The 22,616-nt window shown below is 34.7% G+C and overlaps 1 protein-coding gene across 1 annotated transcript; it reads left to right on the top strand.

The window, feature by feature from the left end:
* The first annotated feature begins 875 nt into the window (after window positions 1-875).
* LOC131855621 (ninjurin-A) lies at window positions 876-22,512 on the top strand. The gene is made up of 7 exons (XM_059206910.1): window positions 876-1,162; window positions 13,369-13,468; window positions 14,468-14,569; window positions 16,573-16,683; window positions 19,721-19,782; window positions 21,069-21,242; window positions 21,709-22,512. Exons 1-7 carry the CDS (start codon window positions 998-1,000, stop codon window positions 21,925-21,927), a joined length of 933 nt encoding a protein of 310 aa, XP_059062893.1. The 5' UTR covers window positions 876-997; the 3' UTR covers window positions 21,928-22,512.
* Window positions 22,513-22,616: the final 104 nt, after the last annotated feature.

A 22,616-nucleotide genomic window follows, 5' to 3' on the forward strand; every position in this document is an offset into this window, starting at 1 on the left:
TCGATTTATGTTTTCAAATCCTTCAAATTTTTGAAATCCTGGTGATGATAGATAAAGATTTATTTATTTTGGAAGCGTCTTGTCCTCTTGTTTCTACTGAATAGCCCAATGCTTTTTTGAAAGAGATCGCGTTGAGAATGACTTGGCTTAATTTTAGGTACCCTCCGATCGATCCCCCAATTCAAACAGGGATCGAAATTACGACATCTTACTGGTGCCCCGCCGTGTAAACCGTTAGCGCAGGCGGGTGCACTATTCCAATATCCATTAATAAAATAGAGTTTCTTCATGTAGCAGTACAGGCAAAAGGTACAGGTGTATGTCACACAGCCATAGCGTGTTAGTTACCTCGGCGATCTAGCGGTTTAGCACACAGCTTTACTACCGATGGTCGCGGGTTCGATTCCTCGCACGGTACAAACATTTGTATTCATAAGTGCAGAGATACTAATATTATTATCTTTATATAGGAACAAATTGATCGTTTCTGCTGTCTGTTCGATATTTTAAACTAGGCAACAGATTTTAATATAAGCATATTTCAAGAGGAAAGTTTCTATGTATAATATATGTAGGTACCTATACCCTATAGCTAGTTAAATATACGAGAAACACCTCATATTCATACAAAGAAGCTGAAATGATTCAGTAGGTACTATCACGGGCTGAACAGTAATTCATAGGATGATAGTGGTTTCCCTTACAATTTATATATAATTATATCATTATTCATGAGGTTAAATGAGTCATAACTTCACGTTAAATGCTATAGAAACTCCGAACCCGTTGCTTGTCATAAGGTGACAATTGGATCTTGGCGCTCAGCCTCAGAGTTGTTTAGTGAAGTTAGGTTAGTACATAAAACGGCGCGAACGTGTGAGCACGTATTTCAATTAAGTGATCGTAATAATATTAACTTTACGATTTATCAAGTGTAATTAACAAGTATTGAATTAAAAAAAAATATAACCTTACTGTTGTTTAGTTTTAAAGTAAAATGTCGCACAACGATATAGTTTTAAATATTGAAAGAGATAATAAAAATAACATAAAAGTGGATCCAGCAATCATGGAGATGGTGTTTGGAACGCCGAATAAACCGAAATCTGATGGCAATCGAGAAACACATTCGATAGGAAATAGCAAAAGGTCTAATGAATCGGTAAGTTTTGAAAGTAGATTTAAGAAGTACGTTAGTCTGTGCAAATTTGCATGTATATCTATAGTTAAAAACTAAGCCGTCGTCGCTATCTGTTCCCTAATCTTTTAAATTACGCAACGGATTTTAATGCAGTTTTCAGCAATAGATAGAGTGATTTAAGAGGAAGGTTTATGTGTATAATACATGGGTGTTCTAGTATAGAACAAGCCTAGAAATTCAAAGATATGTAACTGTATCGGACGGGTCGCTAGTATTAAATAATTCAAGGACACATGAGTAATGTGTGTAATGGTAGATATTTGTATAATTTAACAACAACCAAATCAAATAAATGATTTATTCAGTCACAAGTTTTGAATTTTTCCATTGTCCTTTGCACTCTCCCAAAAAGGTTATCGTTATACCATGTTACTGATGATTGTTTGCATCTGGCACTTCTTATTTCATACTAGCTGTTCCCGCGACTCCGTCCGCGTGGAATTTAACTTTATTTTTCTAAAATAAAAGTAGCTTACGTTACTCCTTATTACATCAGTTACCTGCCAAAAAAAGTCCCGGAAAAATAGGTCCAGCCATATCAGAGATTAGCCGGAACAGACAGACAAATATTGTAAAAAATGTTATTTTGGTCTATGTACTGTATTTATATTCATATGCATGTAATAAAAATCACATTTCAATATTACAAATAGACACTCCAATTTTATTTATATATATTACTCCGCCACTTCGTCCGCGTGGAATTCGACTCCTTTTACATTACAAAAAATAAAATGTTTGAAATAAAAAGTAGCCTAATACTCCTTATTACATTAGCTATCTGCGAGTAAAAGTTTCTTCTAAATCTGTCCAGCCGTTTCAGAGATTAGTAAGAACAAACGGATAGACAGATTAAATTATTTTTGATGTAAATACCGTTCTGTACCTTTGTGCTCCACCAGCCAGCAGTTACCGTTAGCTCAAACAAATGGATCATTTCATTATCAGCATATGTTTCACCATTGCACCAAGCAATTGATCAATAGAAGCTTAGTCCAATAGCCCGGCTTCACAGTAAGAGTGGTCATAATCACATCAGAAAATCCTTACGAGTATTATAAATGCGAAAGTAACTCTGTCTGTCTGTCTGTCTGTCTCGCTTTCACGCCAAAACTACTGAACCGATTTAAATGAAATTTGGTACACAGATAGTCTATACCCTGAGGAAGGACATAGGACATAGACTACTTGTTAATGTGAGAAAAGGGTTGTAAGGGTGAAAGGGGAGATGCAAGGTTGTATGAAAGTGTCGTCATTTTTTTAAGCTAGAAGCTTGAAACTTTTTTTTTGTTTAATTGGATCACGCGGACGAAGTCGCGGGCACAGCTAGTAATAATATATATTTATAACCACAATTTGAGATGGGGTAGTTAGAAGCATTGTCAGATGTTTAACACAATCCGCATTACTAATCACCTCTCCCCGCTCATCTTATCATGTTCGTTTAATACAAAGCAATCATCTAACTTACAAATGGTAGAGCTCGAGTAACGAGTATAGTCATGCAATGCATATTAAGAGAAAAAAAACGAAGATCATGCATAGAATGCAGCCGCAAGCAGGCACGAGCCAAAGCCAGTTCGTGTTCATATAATAGATTGAATTATTTGTCATTTATTAATTATACTGTAGGTAACTAAGTTAGTTCTATTTAATTATTCATGGTCACGCCGAGCGTTTTTGAATCATGCATTTCCATTTCTGAACAATTGAGAATGCACAATAGGTATATTACGATGTAAGTGTGTTATGATGGTTATAACACACAGGGCGTAATAGAGCCGAGTGTGTTAAATACGCAAGTATGTCGAATGACGTTTTTCAATACACATGAATTTAAATAAACTCAACCATAAGCCTGTGATGCACACTGTTGCTTTCCTACAGCTTTAGTTTTTCTAATCAGAGCGCTGCATACGAATAATACGAAATTTGATAAAAAAAATAGCAAATAGTGCATAACGCACGCGTTTACTATCTGTACTGCTTTATATATTTGAAACTGGTGAAATTAGATACAATCATATTCATGAAAACGAATGTTTGTACCGTGCGAGGAATCGAACCCGCTGCGACAATGAAGCGGTTTCCTAAACCTCTACCGAGAGTGTAAATTTGATATTGTCTGTCTTTCGCTCTCCGATGGTTGCTCGTTCGACTGCGGAGTACCATCCCAGACTTATAGCCCACCTACTCTCCAATTTTTAGGTCTTCCTTTGTGCCCATCATCTTGCACAAAGGAAGACCTAAAAAATGCGCCCAAATGCTATAGCCGTCAACTTTCTGGTAATAATACATTTAGTAATAAGATTTGCCGTTGAATAGAAAGAAGAAGATTGATCTTTATCATCAGGTAGACCGTCAACTTGACTTTCCAGTTACCTAAAAATATACTCGTCTATTTTATAAACTAACGGATACAGCACACATGTAAAATCTAATTACGGATCACTAACAACATAGACAGACAAGGAATACTTTTATGAGTTCCCAAATAAGACCGGTTCTCGGTTTTCGGAATTTCACGTACAGACAGATTCTTATTAAACCGGTTTACCTTCTCAAAGAAACAAATCGAAACTCTGCAAATTTTTCGATTAACATATTTTTATGCAGTTAAGAATTGCAAACGAGAATGATGCTTGCGCTGGATGGCGATTTAACTAAATGCAGTGTTTTAGGATTTAGGACATAATATGAAAACAAAGTCTATTGTTCTTTTACTCCTAATTCCTCTCTAAAGTTTTTTTAATGAATTATAATGGAATGGTGCATCCACCTGCTCTAACGGTTTACGCTGGCGGTGCACCAGTGGAGGATGATAGGGATAGACACATGAGTTAGCCTATCGTGACAAATTCATCAGGAATTTATTCGTGATAAACTCTTGATGTATTTGTGGTTTCCAGGGGAAACCGCTTGGAGTCAACCTTTTGTGGTATATTGCTAGCAATCGTATCATCAGTCCACGTAACTAACTTTCCACCCTACTCTCTATAGTGATTAGTGGTGACTGTTGACCCAATTGCTAATAATTTACCCTATCAGGCCATATAGCCACCTGGATATTTATCATAGTGGGCTCGTTAGCCCACATGTGGGATGTGGGATGAAAATGAAGTCAGGTCCGTTGACCTGACTTCATTTTCATCCCATCATCCTCCAATGGTACACCACCAGAGTAAGTGCACCGTTAGAGCAGTCTGTTGTATATTTATAGTCTATGTAATATGTCAGTTATGGATCTGTCATTCTCATATAGATTGTCAGGATTATATTGTCAATAAGATTGTTTGATTGAAGATATATTGATATGCTGGTGATCACTCTATTCTCCTAAATTTGAATGTAAATTAATTTGTATTATTGTAAACATGTACAACTTTTATTTGAAAAGAATACGAGCTGAGTTTCTTGTCAGTTCTTCTCATCTCGGAATCATTCCGAACTAACAGTAGATTTGTTATATCATAATAGTCTGTAATGGATCTACATGAATAAAGATAGTTTGCATTTGAATTGTTTGACGGCAATTGTTGGATTAAATGTTGATTGGTGAACTAAGTATTTACTCTTAAAAAATACATTAAAACATAACACGAGCAGTGCACCTTGACATGTTCATTCCCAAAAAAGTAATCTACTCTCAGGAAAACCCATAGGTATATATATCCCTACGTCACCGTTTGATACCATTTATACGGTAAACAGGTTTCTTTCTCGCAGATGTGACGAATGCAAATTCCAGTAACACGAGCCGTATTTGGAGTGTTGACGTGTGGTGTAGACTTTAGAATGCATATAGCGGCAATCAGTAAATGACGTCACACTTTTGGGGAGGGGCGGGGGGCGGTTTTTTTTTCGGACTACTCTAACGCTGTTAGCCGCAGCTCGCCTTTACAGTTTCACCGGACGATAGGGGGCAAGTGCAGATGACACTCTAAACCCGCGGAAGGAGTTATAGAGTAGCTAAAGGCCAACTCTCGCCTGACGGATACGACTTTAGGGACGTGTGGTGTATACTTTAGAATACATATAGCGGTAGATGGCGTCATATATTTGGGGACGGGCCTAGAGGGGTGAGATGGAGTGTGACATTGTATAGCAAGATGTTGGGAATATCATTAATCGAAAAAGTGATCAAATGAAATAAGAATTTGTGTAAAAATCATGAAATCTCAGATCATGATTATGAAATTACAACCTCCTTACAAAATTTCTTAGTCTTATATTCTGTAACATCACATTTTTATATGATTATTAGTGTTTTTGTATGGATTTAAATGGAATATAATTGAATGGTGCTAGCTTGGGACTCGATGGCGCTTTGTAAATTGTCTAACATTATAATCATTATATAGGTCAGCTGCCGTTTAACGGTTACCAAGTGAGTTAAAAAGAACGTAGTAACGATTTGAAACCGTATTTAATTTTTTTTTTATAATTATCCGTATCTGCGAATATAAATATTTCCGATCCGGCACATCACTAGTTCTTACTATAGACGTAACAACGCTGTCTGCTATAGCATCAGGTAAATTCCGTGTAAGTGTATGCCATAATAGGCAATTATAGAACGGGGAAGTGCGATTCTCGTTTAGAAACCTGAATACCTAACGGCCTTAGCGATATACAGACAACAATAATGCTAATATATAGCATCTATTATATATTACGTATTTTATACTTATGTTTTATTCAATACTAGCTTTTGCTCGCGGCTTCTATAATATTAGTAAGATTTGAAGTCGCAGTATATCATCTTCCACCAGTCCCTATTAACTGCCACATTACCTAGTACCTACTCTCCTTTTATGTATAAGTAGCTTTTGCCCGCGGCTTCGCTTGCGTTAATTTATCCCCTTAGGAGTGGAATTTATCAAAATCCTTTCTTAGGGAATGTCATAGTAGCTTTATGCATGCAAAGTCTCAGCCCGATCGGTTTAAAATTGGCAAAGTTTCATATAAACTTGCATCCCCTATTTTATCCCTTTGGGGGTAGAATTAATCAAAATCCTTGCTTAGCGGATGCCTACATCATAACATCTACCTGTATGCCAAATTTCAGCCCGATCCGTCCAGTGGTTTGGACTAGTGCATGATGATAAGATGAGCATGAGCTCAGGTCAGCTAGCCCATCGTGACAAATTCGCCACGAATCGATTCCAGGGTCGGTTGACATTAGAATGCCCTTAAAATGAAATAAAATATATTTTTTATTTATTTAATAAAGATTTTTTATTTATTTCCGTGTAATATGGTATAAATATTTAAAAAATATCACCATTGTTTTGGCATGCAAAATTTTAATAATATAGTATCAGTAATATACAATAGAAATATTGATTTATACACAAAAATTATAGGATCTTTTCCCCCTATAGGATCGTATTAAAAACATGTACCTCAAGGTAGCAGTATTGATGACGTGTAGGGTCGACGACCTCGCCCACGCTGTTGATTCAATCGCTTAACATAACATATATGTAATACAGCCACCATACGGCCTTGGAGCACACAAAAACTGTATTGAACTCTATTTGCGACTCATCTCAAACTATCGTAAATTGATTACAACATACTGTATAAAATATTGTAATAATGTTGTTAGATGCTAATGTAAGAATACCTGGAGAGGAAGCACAAAGAGACTTGTAAAGAAAAAGAGAAAATGAAATGGTATGAAATAAAGAAACGGAAAGAAAGAGAGGCAATAACGAGATCACTGCTAATAGAGATGAACACACTCATGTTTTCGCACTGATGCATTACAAAACTTTGGAAGTCTAGGCTTGTTCTGTACTATTACACGCATGTATAATACATATAAACCTTCCTCTTAAATCGCTCTATCTATTGCTAAAAACTGCATTAAAATCCGTTGCGTAGTTTAAAAGATATAAGCGAACAGACAGCGGAAGCGATTTATTTTATACTCTGTAAAGAAGAAGAATCCGATAAGAAAGGATTTGTGAAAAATCCTTATAATGTTAACCTTTTTAATCAAAATCAAAATAAAATAATTTATTCATATAGGACATTTTAGCCGCTTATGAACATAAAATTTTTTGTATTATAATTTTTCCCTACCGTCTAGTTCAGTATACCTACAGATTCAATTGAGAAGAACTGGCAAGAAACAACTCAATTTCGGAATTTTATTTTTTTTAAAAGCCATTTATTTACATTGTTTACTTATATAGGTCTATATCTTCACGCTATTCACTTAAAGAGTAAGCAGTTAGAATCAAATTACCTCATCACTTAGTACATATATGCAACGGGATGGAAACGCTGCAATTTAAATATTCATTTGAATTAAGTAGATACATACTACATGTAATTAATGAGCAATTTACATATGATATTAGGTATGTAGTATACATTATAAATAATAATATAAACAAGGTAAAAATGTAGCTATAAATAAATACGCAGTGGTCATATATACTATTATAACATATATATAACTGTATGATAAATAGGTGATCGATGACGAGTATTAATAAAAAATATCCCATAATGATGGCAATACCATATTATTCACAGCTTCCCACGTGCCACCAAATCGGTTGTAATAAAATCAATCAATAATTAAGTTTCTCCGCTACTTCGTTTGCGTAATTGTTTGTGATTCTCACTGTGATCTATTTATAATGCATTTAAAATCAATAAAATTAATAATAAATGATAGACCGTGTTGACAGAACGAAAAGAAGTTTTTATTTTATTTTTAATTACAATTATTTTATGACTTTTATACAAAATGAGGTTTCATGTATTAACAGTAATCATGTTTATTGTTTAGACTTTATAGTTTATTGCTGGCCACTCAAAAGCCACTTTAAAAACTTTTTTTCACTTAAAAAGAATGTATATAATCTTAATTTGTAATCTGTGACATAAGAAAAATATTCGATTTTATTTTACTCTTTTTTGCATTGATTTATTTTGTATAGTTATAGAGTAGATGCAATAGTTTTCTGCATACAAACATACAATACATAGGATATGGATAATATTGTATGTATTGTATGTTTGTATGTCGGTTCCACATTGATTGACTGAGATAAAAAGCAGGCATTGTCATTTTTCATTCCAAATCTTAAAAATGAATTATTCATTTATAATATTCGTTTTATATTTACCTTGTTAGTAGTTTAGAACTTAGTGCTATGGTCGTCGATCTCTTATTGTATTAATTTACTAATAAAGGCTATAACAGAATAGCAGAGGGGGTGGACTCACTGCCCCCACTGAGTTATAGACCGTTTTCTCTCGTTCATTACTTTTAAATTTCAGCAACTGTATTAGTTTTTATTTGAGACAAATTAAGATGATTATTATTATTATTCGTATAAATGGGATATGTTGTGTTTATATGTGTAGTCTTTAACTGAATCGTGAATCTATCCTTGTTTTTCTCTGGGGCCCTCGTGCCCCTGCGTTCGATCTCCCGTCCAATTCAAACGGGGATCTAAATTATGACGGTCTGAGCCAAGGCTCGAACCTTAGCGGTGCCCCCAGATTATAGTCGTATCTATCAGGCAATAATTAGTCTTCAGCCGCTGCAAAAGTCCTTCCGCAGGTTTGTAGTGCCACTCGCCGCCTATTGTCCGGTGAAGCTGTAAACACCAGTTGGGGCCAACACTATTAGAATAGTTCGAAAAAAGCGTCTTCACGTATATCCCTAGTCAATGCCTGAAAATCAACGGTGCTGATGGACTACCTTTGAGGTACATGAGGCGCTACCTTTTTTGGGTCGCCAATACCCAAAAAAGGCAGCACACACACTACTTTACTCGTTTTTGTACCTATATTGTATATTGATAACCAATGCGTGTTACTTTGCTTTTATTTCTTTATATTACTGTACTTTGTGTATCTTCTTTAACATAAATAAAGGTTTTATATGTTAATATATAAAAAATCTTTCAAGTTCTAATTGTTAGAGAGTGGAAACGTGATATGTGAAATAAAAAAACTAATCAAGCAACAATGTCGCGTAATGATCTGATATTTATTACTTCTTGCAAAAAGACAATGAGCAAATACAGACACGCACACACTACAGTCACACTACACGCTGTACAGTCGGCAGCAATTTCCAAATTCTTTGCTTACCTGAGACAAATTTTTAAAGTACCGTATTTACAAAAAAAACTTAACGATTTTATAGAAAGCTAAAATTAATAGAAAGCTACATTTTGAGCGAGTAATAATCCGTTGTTGTTTTGAAATCCTAATAAAAAGGGGTGTTACGAGTTTAACTTGTGTATATATGTGTACATATAGGTACGACCTACCTACCTACAGTACGACCTAATTTAACATCACCTCCAGAGGAACACATTATACAATTAAAACTTTGGCCGTATCAAATCGCGCCAGCGTATACCTTTAGCGCAGGCGAGTGCACTATTCCATTATCAACCCTTAAATAAAAAAAAGGAAAAAGAGCGCTAAACAGAAACAACGTTAAGCGGGGTCTGTATTGTATGTCTATGATATGTATTTCTTTGAGACACTATAATTTTATTTGTTTACATAGATTTCTTGGTAACAACTAAACATTGCAGACAGCGTGACAAAACTTGGCACCGCCAGACGCGTGGGTGCATACTGCGAACTCTGGATAATATCTACCACTGTCAAAGTCAAGGAAAATTATTTATTATAGTTACTGTTGTGGACTAGTAGCTTCTTTCCCCGACTTTTTTTAACAATTCTTACAACGCCATCTAGTCTCTAGCTAAGCAGAACTTGAGTTATGGGTACTAAATAACTGATATTAATACTTAGATACTAGTAGATACTAATAATATATTTAGATAGTAACAACTCCGTTTCTCAATCGGGAAGGGATTGTTAGCAATGTGGACTAATAACCCCATTGCTAACAATGTACCATGTAAGAATGACGTCACGAGGTTCCCTCTAGAGACATCATGATAAATTCTTGGTGAATTTGTCACGATGGGCTAACTGGCCTGACTTTATGTTCATCTTATCATCCTCCACTGGTGCCCCGCCAGCGTAAACCGATAGCGCAGGCGGGTGCACCATTCCATTATCATCCATAAGAAAAAAAAATCCGTCTCATATCTTTGCGTTAATAAAAGAGGTATTTACTATATAAAATTTACTAGCAGTTTCGGCAAAGATTCTTTTGCCAAATTTATATCACAATTAAAAAATAGGGGTTGAATGCTAGAAGGGTGAAAATTTACAATGTATGTATAAAGTGCAGTATAAAAAATATAACATAAAATTTTTTCTTAAAATAAAAAATAAATGTTAGTGGTGGACAACTTAGGGGTATGAAAAATAGCTAGTAGCCGATTATAGATAGATAGATAGATAGTACTGTATATGAATATAAAATTAATAAAAACGGTCAAACCGCAGTAGTATGGTAACTAACATTGTTACACGAGAATTTCATATATAAGATATACGTTATTTACCGCCGTCTGTTTGTATCGTCATTACACGTATGCACACAGATAACATATATCAGACGCGCTAAATTTAGTCTGTGCTCTTTAAAACGTTAATGACTTTATAACCCCAATTTCGTGACCGAAATATATAAGAAGCTGACACTTACGAATGAAATAATTTCATGAAAGTTCGTGGTGTTTTTTATGCAGTTTTCCTTATGACTGTTTTCTAGGAAAGATGATATAGTGGATATATAAAAATTATGGGGAAACTTACTTTTTTTTAATGGATACATATGGGATGCTGCACTCGCCTGCACTAACAGTATAACTGGCTGGGCAACAGTGGTGGATGATGAGATAAGGCGAACTGAAGTTAGTTAGCTCATCGTGGTAAATTCACCACGTATTAACCACAATAAGTATACACATATTGTGAATTTCATAAATTACTAACATTTATGGAATTCATATTAAAAAATGGAAATAAATACACATTCTCTTATATTTAAGTTGGTTAAAAATTTGTTATTAAATAAAACCCATTGTCATTTCTTTCCGTCTACTCTAATGCTGTTGGCCGTAATTAGCCATTACAGCTACAGATAGGAGGCGAGTGCAGATGGCACTCCAACCCCGCGGAAGGAGTTATGGAGCGGCTGAAGGCCAATTCCCGCCTGACGGATACGATTTTAGTCTGACGGCACCGCTAGAGGTTCGAACCTCGACTCAGGCCGTCGTAATTTCGATCCCCGTTTGAATTGGACGGGGATCGATCAAATATACTTAAGACGAAATTTAAGCATAGATACACATTAGACCGAAGTAATAACTTACTGGCCTTTAATTACTTTATTATTTACAATTCTTGCAATTGTACACACCTAAAACATATTAAAGTATTGTAACTTCATTATAACTAGGTTATGACCCACTCATTATGTAGAACAATGGATATTTAAGTGTGAACACCAATTAACTAGTTAACTGTACTAATTTATATGATTATAACATGCATACGTCGCGACATCAGTAATCGCGAAGCCTCTTCTAAGCTATACATATAAATGAAATTGGAGTGTTTGTTTGTGATATTGAAATAACCATTTTTTGCTACATGCATATGAATATAAATACAGTAAAATAACATTTTTTACAATTTTTGTCTGTCTGTCTGTTTGTTCCAGCTAATCTCTGAAATGGCTAGACTTTGGAAGGTAGCTGATGTAATAAGGAGTAAATTAGGCTGCTTTTATTTTCGAAAAATAAAGTTTAATTCTACGCGGACGAAGTCGCGGGAACAGCTACTACATAATATAACATTCTCGTGTCTCAGTGCTTGTAGTTTTGCCTGTACATTCAGGTCTGACCAATTTTGTCGGAACTTGCATTGGCAGGTAGCTCATCAGCTACATCTAGTAAGGAGTAACTTAGGCTACTTTTATTTTAGAAATATTTTTTTATTTTGGAAAAATAAAGTTAAATTCCACGCGGACGAAGTCACGGGTACAGCTAGTTTTAAATATATTCTTATTATAAGAACACAATTGCATTGTACATTACATTACACTTAGATTGTGTGATTTTCAAGAAGGGTATATTAATATACCATTGGACACCTCTGGTGTTTCAGGCGTCCATAGGCTGCGGTAACCGTTTACCATCAGATGGGCCGTATGCTTGTTTGCCACCTACGTGGTATAAAAAAAATTGTGTTCTTATAAAAGATTGTTAAGTATGACTTTTTACCTACTAAGGATTGTAAAGAATTGCTCATGCGGCTAAACCACGGACTTTCCGTCTGGTTAAAGATATAGAGCAATTAGAAAATTAATTCAAATAAAAAAGCTTAATTATATCCAATACCAATTAAATCAATTACCGGAACACGCGTACATTCATTCAGAACCCGGTTTTCCCCAACGCAATGAGCAATGACGCATTTACAGTGAATCCTTGCCACAATGTAAACATTGCGAGACTCCATTCACTTTTTGTTCCGATGAAAAGCGTATGTGAATTTGAAAATTCCTAGCCTTGAATGGAGTGGTAGTGACAAAGTCATAAAAAACCCGGCTGTCAAAAATTTTGAAGCCGTCATATATTTTTTTTATTAATGTTTTACGGCTCTGGATACAAGTCCTTTTTAGCCCAACATAAAGTATTTCGCGGTGTTGTCATACAAGACATTTAGGAGTACAAGACTTTACTTTTAAAAAGAATCTGATTTTTTTTATGTACAATATGATATTACATAGCTATATATGTAATATTATGTTATCCGTGGCTATACTAAGCTGAGAACAATCATAAATTCATATAGAATAGAAAAAAAAATTAGATAAGGAACAATATAATAGCATTAAATCCAGCTTTTTGTACTATATATATATATATAGGTACATTTTTATTTATTTGCTTTATTGACCTGTATGTACCTACTAGCCACAGATAATATAAACAATCCAATCAAATATATATATTTTTTTAAGTAATGTACATTTATAGTTTCTGACCCTATAGTAATTTTATCAATATTGAATTAGTTGTCTTTTTTTTGGGTCCAATATTGTAATTTATTTAATTCATCACAATGGGACTATTTACCAGTTAACTCTAAATATTTACATATAGCGTTGAGACTCATGGTCCCACAGGCAGGCCTGAAATATTCTATAGTAACTATATTAAAAAGATATACTAATTAATTAAAAATTGTTTCAGCATTCTCCAAAATCAACACACAAGAGTGAAGTGGAGTCGAGTCATCCCAGACTACCGTTATTAGAGCCAGATAAAGACACCAGAAAATTACCGTTAGCGGGTAAGTAACTTATTCGATTCTCATTCTAAAATAGTCATTATTTTTGTAAATAGTATGCATATTTTTGCTGATAAGTCGCAATGGAGAATCTTTACACTTTCCAAAGGTTTACCAGGAGAGATCGCATAAGTCCATCTTTTATACCATATTATATTGATCAATTTAATATGGTATAAAAGATGGACTTACGATACTTATTATACTTTATATATATAAAAAAAATAAAATTATAATTTTCTACTGCACCGATTAGAGCAATTCTTTCATAGGTTCAAAAGTTACATTATTTCATAGATATATACATTATTTTTATTTAAAGATTCTCTCTCACATTATTATTAGATAAAAGTCATAAATTATAGGAATCAAAAGCAATATTTTGAGTGGCCGCGCAGTCATGCTCACTAAAATGTCCAGACTTGTGGCGGCGTGGTGGGCCGGGAATCAAAAGCAATATTAAGTCTACTGCTTTTGCTTATTTAAGTTGGATGTATTCAATATTTTTTCCTTTTGAGTATTTAATTGATTGTAATTATAAATAAATTATAATCAGGTTGCGAATTTAGATTAAAAAAAAAAAATGTTATGACTTTTTTGCGTTTATTTTAAATGATCTTATTCTATTCTATATTATAGAAACTGATTGTAATTATAAATAAATTCAATATTGCTGCCAGTTATATTACAAACAGTTATATTACAAACACCATTTTCAATGGAGTTGTACTATATAATACACATAATGGCAGACATGGTTTGTTTGTACGGGATTTTCAATAGACATTACAACTGTAACTGCCCTTCTTTTTAAAGTCAATGACTGAACTAAATAAATACTGTTAACAGTTGACCTTCTTAGCTGTTCTTCTCAACTGAATCTGGACGGTAGAATTATAAAATAAATATAACAAAACTAACTCGCAACAGTGACATTTCAATTTGAATTTTTCGTTTTTTTCTTTGGCAGTCGAGTAAAAATTAATACATTATATATTCCAGAGTCCGAAATCGACGATATTGATGATGAGAGACCAGAGAACACTGGACCATACCCTGGAATAGATGACGGGCTCCTCGACCCTGATGGAACAAAACCGGAAGGTAATGATCAGAGGCTTCTATATATATATCGTAGATACTAATAATTCCCTTCTGCTTTATTATCACCTAGATACAGTTCTTCTCGCTCCGTCCGTATTTCCCAATTACATCAACACACGACATCGTCCTCTCCGGCGAAGATAACGACCCCAACACACCTACCAATGCAAACAACCGAGCCTCTCGCGATGTCACTCCCGGTCTCTCCTCGAATTTATCCCTAATTCTAACAGAAAGCGTTACGACATCCTGAGCTAAAAGTCGAACCTCTAGAGATACCCTTAGACTAAATTCATATCCGTTAGACAGGTTTTCAGTCCTTCGAAAAGTCCTTTCGCAAATTTGCAAGTATTTTTAACGCTCGCCCCCATTGTCATCCGATGAAGTTATATATTATTATATGAGAAGAATTTCCACAGAGTCATCTATTCCCAAGCTAAACAGAGCTTCTGTTATCGGAACTAGACAACTGGGATAAATATATATTTTGTAAATACAAACATAATATACTTTTAAAACACCCAGATCGATAAAGCAATCATACTCATGAATACAAATATTTGTACACGGAATTCAACCCACGACCATCGGAAAAAAGTGGCTAAACCACTAGACCATTTAGGCAGTCAAGCTATAAAGTTAATTTCGATCCCCGTCAAAAAAAAATTCAAACTGGGATCGCAATTACAACGGCCTGAGCCGAGGTTCGAACTCCTAGCGTTGCCCTCAGACTAATATATCCGTCAGGCGGGAGTTGGCCTTCAGCCGCTCCATAAGTCCTTCCGCGGGTTTGAAGCGCCATCTGCACTCGCCCCCTATCGCCCGGTGAAGCTATAAAAGCCAGCTACGGCCGACAGCCGAAAAAATAGGACACTTACGAATTCGTTTCACTTTTATTAGGTTGTTCTGAGAATCCTACTGTACTTTCTACGTTTAATATTTGTCCACAATACGTTCTTTATGATAATTAATGACCATAAATTGGGTTAGGTACTGTTTAATTGCGAGAATCTTATCATTTAACATTGTCGACTGTTTTGACCGCGACTGTCGACATGTTTATATTGATAATGACCACAATGGCCGTATTGTGGTTATTATCAAAGTAAAACACGTATTACCGAAATTAAATTTCTTTGTTTTTCTATTTTCAAGTTATTTTTACTATCATACTAGCTGATTGGCGCCGCTTCGTCAACATCATACTTACTTCACATTTATCTATACATCTATTTGGTCGCGGGTTCGATTCCTCGCACGGCACAAACATTTGTATTCATGATTATGATTGTTTGTATCTGTCTGTGTGTTTTCTATGTATATTATGTATATATTTACGAAAAAAAATATCTATGTATTTGTATCAGTTATCTAGTACCCATAATACAAGCTTTAGCTAGCTTGAATTGTCCTGAGATTATTATTATTATTATTATCATCTATACATTTTATCTTAAAATCTTTAATATATTTTTAAGTAATAGTATATGTGTTATTTTGATGTATAAATTATATTGCTATAAAGTTTCGTCAAAATCCGTTCAGTAGTTTTCGCGTGAAATTACCAACATCCATCCATCTACGCGCACAAACTTTCGCATTTATAATATCAGTAAGATATACTTTCATATGCATTTAGTGAAAAATTATTAATATGACATTACAAACTGACACTTCAATGTTATTTATTTGTATAGACATGTAACAATTAATATGGTATAATTTAGGTTTTTATAGAAAATATAAACTTAAAATCCAAGGCGCTGACAATATTGATTGCACAAAGACTAAGCGCGTTGCGGTTTTTATGTTGATTGTCGCATGCCTAATCCTTGTTAATGTGTATTTACTTACAACAAAATTTACTTAAAAGAACAACACATAAGTTTCTAGCTCGTTCTTCTTGTGATGAGTATGCTTTTAAACTGAGTGGTAGAATAAAAATTGTGACTTTTCAAAACTGGTTTTTAAGTTTTTTGAATAAAGTTTATTTCTGTTTACAGGTGGTGACCATCATACAGAGGACGGGCCACACGATACGCACGACGAGGGCGTCGGTACAGACGATGGTAAACGGTGGCTTTTCGGGCATGACGAACCTGACTATATATACGGTGATTTTACTAATGCACATAATAATAACGTCGTAACAACACAAGAGATCGTCATATATTGTAATTCTTATTTTTTGGTTAATAAGGCACAAATTAGAGTATACAATTCCGTTGAGTTTCTCAAGGATTCTTAGATTAATTTGCAGTTAACAATTAAAATGTAACTCTTTCAATTATGTTACTGAAATGACGTTACCAATTATTCCAAATTGTATATAAGAATATAAAACGGGTTGAAAGTGTTAATCACACGTTGGACTTTATAAAAAGTCTTCTGCATATAACTTTATAAGCTTCAGTTGACGGTAAGACAGTAAAATTACAAGATATGGAGCCATGAATGGCAACGCATGAGTGGTATCACGGATATCATATGATAACGTGATATATGTGGCTCTTTTCGTGTATATAGGCGATGGATGCTATTTACCACAGTGGCTACTTATTTTGTTCTGTACTATTTTCCATCTGGTGACCTTGTTTACCATTCCAAAATGAGGGAGAATAGAATCTTATTATTACTATTTAATATTTAAATTTTGTCAAAATTTTATAATTGTAAAATAATATTATTACTATGTAATATCAGTAATATTAAAATTTTATCAAAATTTAGTAATTTTATCACCATTATTGGCTATAACGCGAAGTGATGTTTATATATATATTCCTTACGTAAGTTTATGAGAATTCTTTCAAAAAACCTATATACTTCCTATATGTAGAAGATCCGTCATTTCTTAAATATTCGTTATCAAAAGCATGTATTGTTCAGAGTGAAATTGAAGTGAGATAATTCTTCTAAATTAATTAAAATCTCTTGTTACGTATACTTTAACATTTTACTTCATTTGCATGTAAATTGTGTGAAGGTGAGCATAATGTGAGCTGTAAATAAATGCCTTGTTGTTTTTTTTTAAATAGCATGCATAAAAATGTCCCTCGTTGTTTTTTTTTAAATAGCATGCATAAAAATATGTCTGCGGTTTGGTTTCATTTGGTATAGTTAATAGGGTGCAGGGTTAGTTGTAATCATTACCATTATCATGAAGTGGAAAGGTGCTGGGCCCATAACCTGTTATATACTATGTACGTGTCAGACAAAAAACTATCAAGTAACCGCGTCATTTTATTAATGTTGAACTTCAAATGTAAGCAAAGTATTTCAAATAGCAAACGATGTAATTATTGTGGATTGCTAAAAGAAATTACAAAGCATTCGTGTACTACACCATCATCCTCTGGAATGGCAACGCATGATAACATGATGTCCGTGATGCATTTATAATATAAGCGATAATTATCACATGACGTCAGGTGGACTGTCAGCATTTCGAAATCAATTTAATACAAGTTTCTGAAATTCGTCTTGTTTGTTCTTCTTGGATTGAGACAGCTTTCCAGCTTGACTATTCAAAAGTGGAAAATTTTAAGTTTAATAGAATAAAGAATCTCTTCTTCTATTCTATTTCAATACCTAACTAAATGGGTGGACTGTGTGAATAATGTCTAAATATATATAACTTATATATAAAAGGAGAGCCCAAACCACTGGACGGATAGGTAATTTGGCATGGTTATGACGTAGGCATCCGCTGGAAGATTTTGATATAATGTTACCCCTAATATTAAAATAGGGGGATGAATGTTTGTATGAAACTTTGTCAATTTTAAACCGATCGGGCTGCGACTTTGCATGCATAAAGCTGCTATGACTTTCACGCAAAAACTACTGAACAGATTTGGATGAAACTTTACAGTAATATAGCTTATATATCAGAATAACACGTAAATAATTTAAAAAGATATTATGTAAACTTCTCGAAAAATATTGATAAATGTCAAGTAAGTGTGATGTAGACGAAGTTGTGTGGGACAGCTAGTAATGGGATAAAAGCAAAGATACTGAGGGTCCTATAGCTTTTTGTTAAATTAAGTGTTGCCATGTAAGATTACTTTAATAAGGAGGAAAAATCGATCGATGTTTTAGTATTACGGTTTTTCTACGCTGCGTAGATACGCAATGGTATTTTATATGCAATTAATTGACGATATACTTCATGTTTGATTCATTATTATGTACTTATAATAAAGTATGTTTTACCGCATGCCAGATAAGGTATTTGTTTGGGACAATACAGATAACCTATATAGCACTGACATGTCGGTAGGTACGTAGGTGGTGTATAAATAGAATAAACACTGCTAGACTCAGTGTTTCAGCCGCGTGAAATTTATAGCCAAGTTAATCTGATATATAAGCTGTAAAGTTTCATCAAAATCCGTTCAGTAGTTTTTGTGTGAAAGAGTAACACACATCCATCCATTCTCACAAACTTTCGCGTTTATAATATTAGTAAGAAGTAAGATTTATATACAAAAAATCTAAGTATTTATATCAGTTGTCTAGTACCCATAACACAAGGTCTGCTTAGCTTGGCACTAGATAGTGCTGTTTCCCGCGGCTTCGATCGTGTTAATTTATCCCCTTAGAGGTGGAATTTATCAAAATCCTTTCTTAGGGGATGCCTACGTCATAGTAGCTTTATGCATGCAAAGTCTCAGCCCGATCGATTTAAAATTGACAAAGTTTCATACTAACTTTCATCCCCTAATTTATTCTCTTGGGGGTAGAATTAATCAAAATCCTTTCTTAGGTTGCCTACGTCATAATAACTACCTGCATGCCAAATTTCACCCCGATCCGTCCAGTAGTTTGGGCTGTGCGTTGATAGATCACTATGTCAGTCACCTTTGAGTTATATATATATATAGATTTAGTTGATACATTTTTTAATCAGTACTATTGTAATTTTATTGTAAAATGCGTACAAAATTATATACAGAAATTGTTTTGTTAGAGACTGAAGCCTGCTTTTAAGGTTATCACCCCTTGGTTGCAAATATATAATGATTAAAATTATTATTACATAGTTTCTTAGAATTTATTTTCTAAGTGACGGGCCTGGCATCTTTTTACTTATAGTAGGTACATGACTATATGTTCTAGAATTAAATTCAAATTTTCTATTTGCAGGAATTAATGGCACTGAAACAAGATTCGGCGTCGACGACAGACCGGGCTCTCCTTTACCTGGGGTAATATATTCTATCATTTTTTTATGCGTAAATATAAAGTTAAGGCAAAGGAACACGCCCACATAACCCCATGTTCAGCTGTCTTACAAAAATTAAGATAAGTAAAAGCATGGAAATAATGTTTGCAATACTTTTAGGTTTGTAAATGTTATCAGCCTAAATATGTACCTATGTACTAGCTGTTTTGCCACATAAATTAAAATCGAAAATTAGGGGTTGATGATAGATGGGTGAAAATTTAGGGAATGTATGTATTTTTAATGCCACATCATAAAAATTAAAAATAAATGTTTTGTTGAAAAAAAAAATTATAATTAACTATCCTACTACTAATCCTAATACATATAAAATTTCATCAAAATCGGTCTAGCCTTTTCAAAGGAGTATAAACATGAAACCTGTGACACGAGAATTTTATATATTAGATACATAGAAAATCTATAGACTAATCGGAGGAGTCAAGTGTCCACGAAATAGGTGAACCTGAGACAAGTTATGAGTGATTTACATATCGTATATTTTATTCATTTTCCTTTCTTCATCCTCGTACGTTTCGCATAGGTCATGGAAAAATATATCTCTCTCTAACTACCCCGTAAGATAGTCTAAGTCTACCGGTTTAGCTCACCTTCTTCTCTGCGGTGGGTTCGATTCCTTGCACACTGCAAATGTGTACTCATGAGTATGAATGTTTGATTAAGTTTTTTTTGTGGAATGAAATTATGCACCTGTTTGTGCCAACAATTTACGCTGGTGAGGCACCAGTGGAGGCCAGGTCAGTCAGCCTTGTGATGACAGGAGCGGTGGTGAGAGTAAACACAGACAGTAGGGTGTAACATGTATATTAACTGTTACATCTTGAATTACTCTACCTTACACTAATTACATAAACTATATACCTATATGAGCAACTGCGTGACCTACGTGTCGTTAGATAAAACGTAGACTGGTACAATCTACTATCGAACGTGCTGATTTGCATCACTATATCACAGCCTAATTGGCAACGTAGCCAATTTATCATGATAGTTTCCAGGAGGAACCGTCTGGAGGCCAACCTAACATGGTAGATTGTTAACAACGGGGTTATTATTCCACATTATTAACAATTACCTAATTGTTAATCCCGGAAGACGCAGCGTGGGAACCAAGGTGGACCGACGACTCTCTCTCTTGGATGCGAGCAGCGCAAGACCGATCGTCTCTCTCTCTCGTCTTCCGGGCTGCGATGATGATGATGATATATACCCATAGTTACACACTTCAATATTCAAATTTCCCTGCAGGTCATACCAGACGTGAACACTTACCAGCAGAAGAAGAACTTGGCGCAAGGCATGATGGATCTAGCTCTGTTGTCAGCCAACGCGAACCAGCTGCGATACGTGATAGAGACATCCAGTGGACATCCGTACTATTACTCGAGCGTTACATTCATCACCCTCAGCATTATTTTGCAAGTAAGTATAAATAATAAATAACCCAGATTTTTTTTCAGACTACTCTAACGCTGTTGGCCACAGCGGGCCTTTAAAGCTTCGCTAGACGATAGGTAGCGAGTGCAGATGGCGCTCCAAACCCACGAAAGAACTTATGGAGCTGAAGGCCAAGTCCTACCTGACGGATACGTCTTTAGCCTGAGAGCACCGCTAGGGGTTCGAACTTCGGCACAGGCCGTTCGATCCCCGTTTGAATTGGACGGGGGATCGAACACTGAACAATTACCACAGCGCCATCTAGTCCCACAGTAAGCAAAGCTTGTTATAGGTACTAAACTGTTATAAAAACTTAGGCAGATACTTTTATTTGTAAATACAAACATAATATACATAGTCAGCGGAATACAGAAACCAGGGTTCATAACTGCCATCCCATACGAGATTGTTGCTTAAAAAAATTTAAATCTATTTTTTTTCATGTTTTCAGATCGGCGTGGGCATTGGGCTTATATTGAACAGCAGATACAATGTCAAAGATGAGAAGGACATTTGCAAAGCGGATAAAATAAACAACATGACCGTGCTGGGAATATTCCTCATCACCATTGTGAACGTGTTCATCACCTCGTTCAGTGTCGCCCCCACCAGTACAGGAGTCGTGCCTACTGTGGCGGTGCAACAACCAGCCATACAGCAGGCCGGATAGTGACTATACATTACTTGTGTGTAATAATAGCTAGCAATCCGCACTTTTTAAAGGTGCAACATTGTACAGATCTCTATTTTGTTTTAGTACAGCCTTAGTATCTGTAAGTGAAAATAATAAAAGTAACCCTGGATACATAACACGGCGCTATCTAGTCCCAACGTAAGAATAGCTTATATTATGGGTACTAGACAACTGATAGGGAAACAACTAGATTTGATACAAATTTTCATGATCGTATTGGTACAAACATTTGTATTCATGAATATAAATGTTTGTACCAATACGTTTTAAGTTTAAATATGTTTACTTACTTTGGATGTAGACGGCGCTGTATAGTTGGAGCTACATATTTATATAAAATGTTTGATGACCTCGGTGCTCCAATAGTGTATACTAAAGTGTATGTTACACTGATAGGTGTTAAAATAATGTTAATATTAGAATCTTGTATATTTTGTAAACAAAGACACTTAAGTTTTTATATTTAAGTTAATAGTATGTAAGTAATCATTAGATATAAATGATTCTAACTGATCAGTCATTTAACGTTATGTTATAGGGGTCGTTCAAGTATTACGTAAACACTTGGGAGGGGGGGGGTTCATTACTTTGCTTATTTTGGATGACATGGGGGTCTAGTCTAGATGATGATTTCGTCATCGGCAGTCATTTACTTTTTTACACAA

The sequence above is a fragment of the Achroia grisella genome, unplaced genomic scaffold (assembly GCF_030625045.1).
Source record: "Achroia grisella isolate CSIRO2021 unplaced genomic scaffold, CSIRO_AGI_Agris_v1 utg146, whole genome shotgun sequence".
In the NCBI taxonomy this organism is placed as follows: domain Eukaryota; kingdom Metazoa; phylum Arthropoda; class Insecta; order Lepidoptera; family Pyralidae; genus Achroia; species Achroia grisella.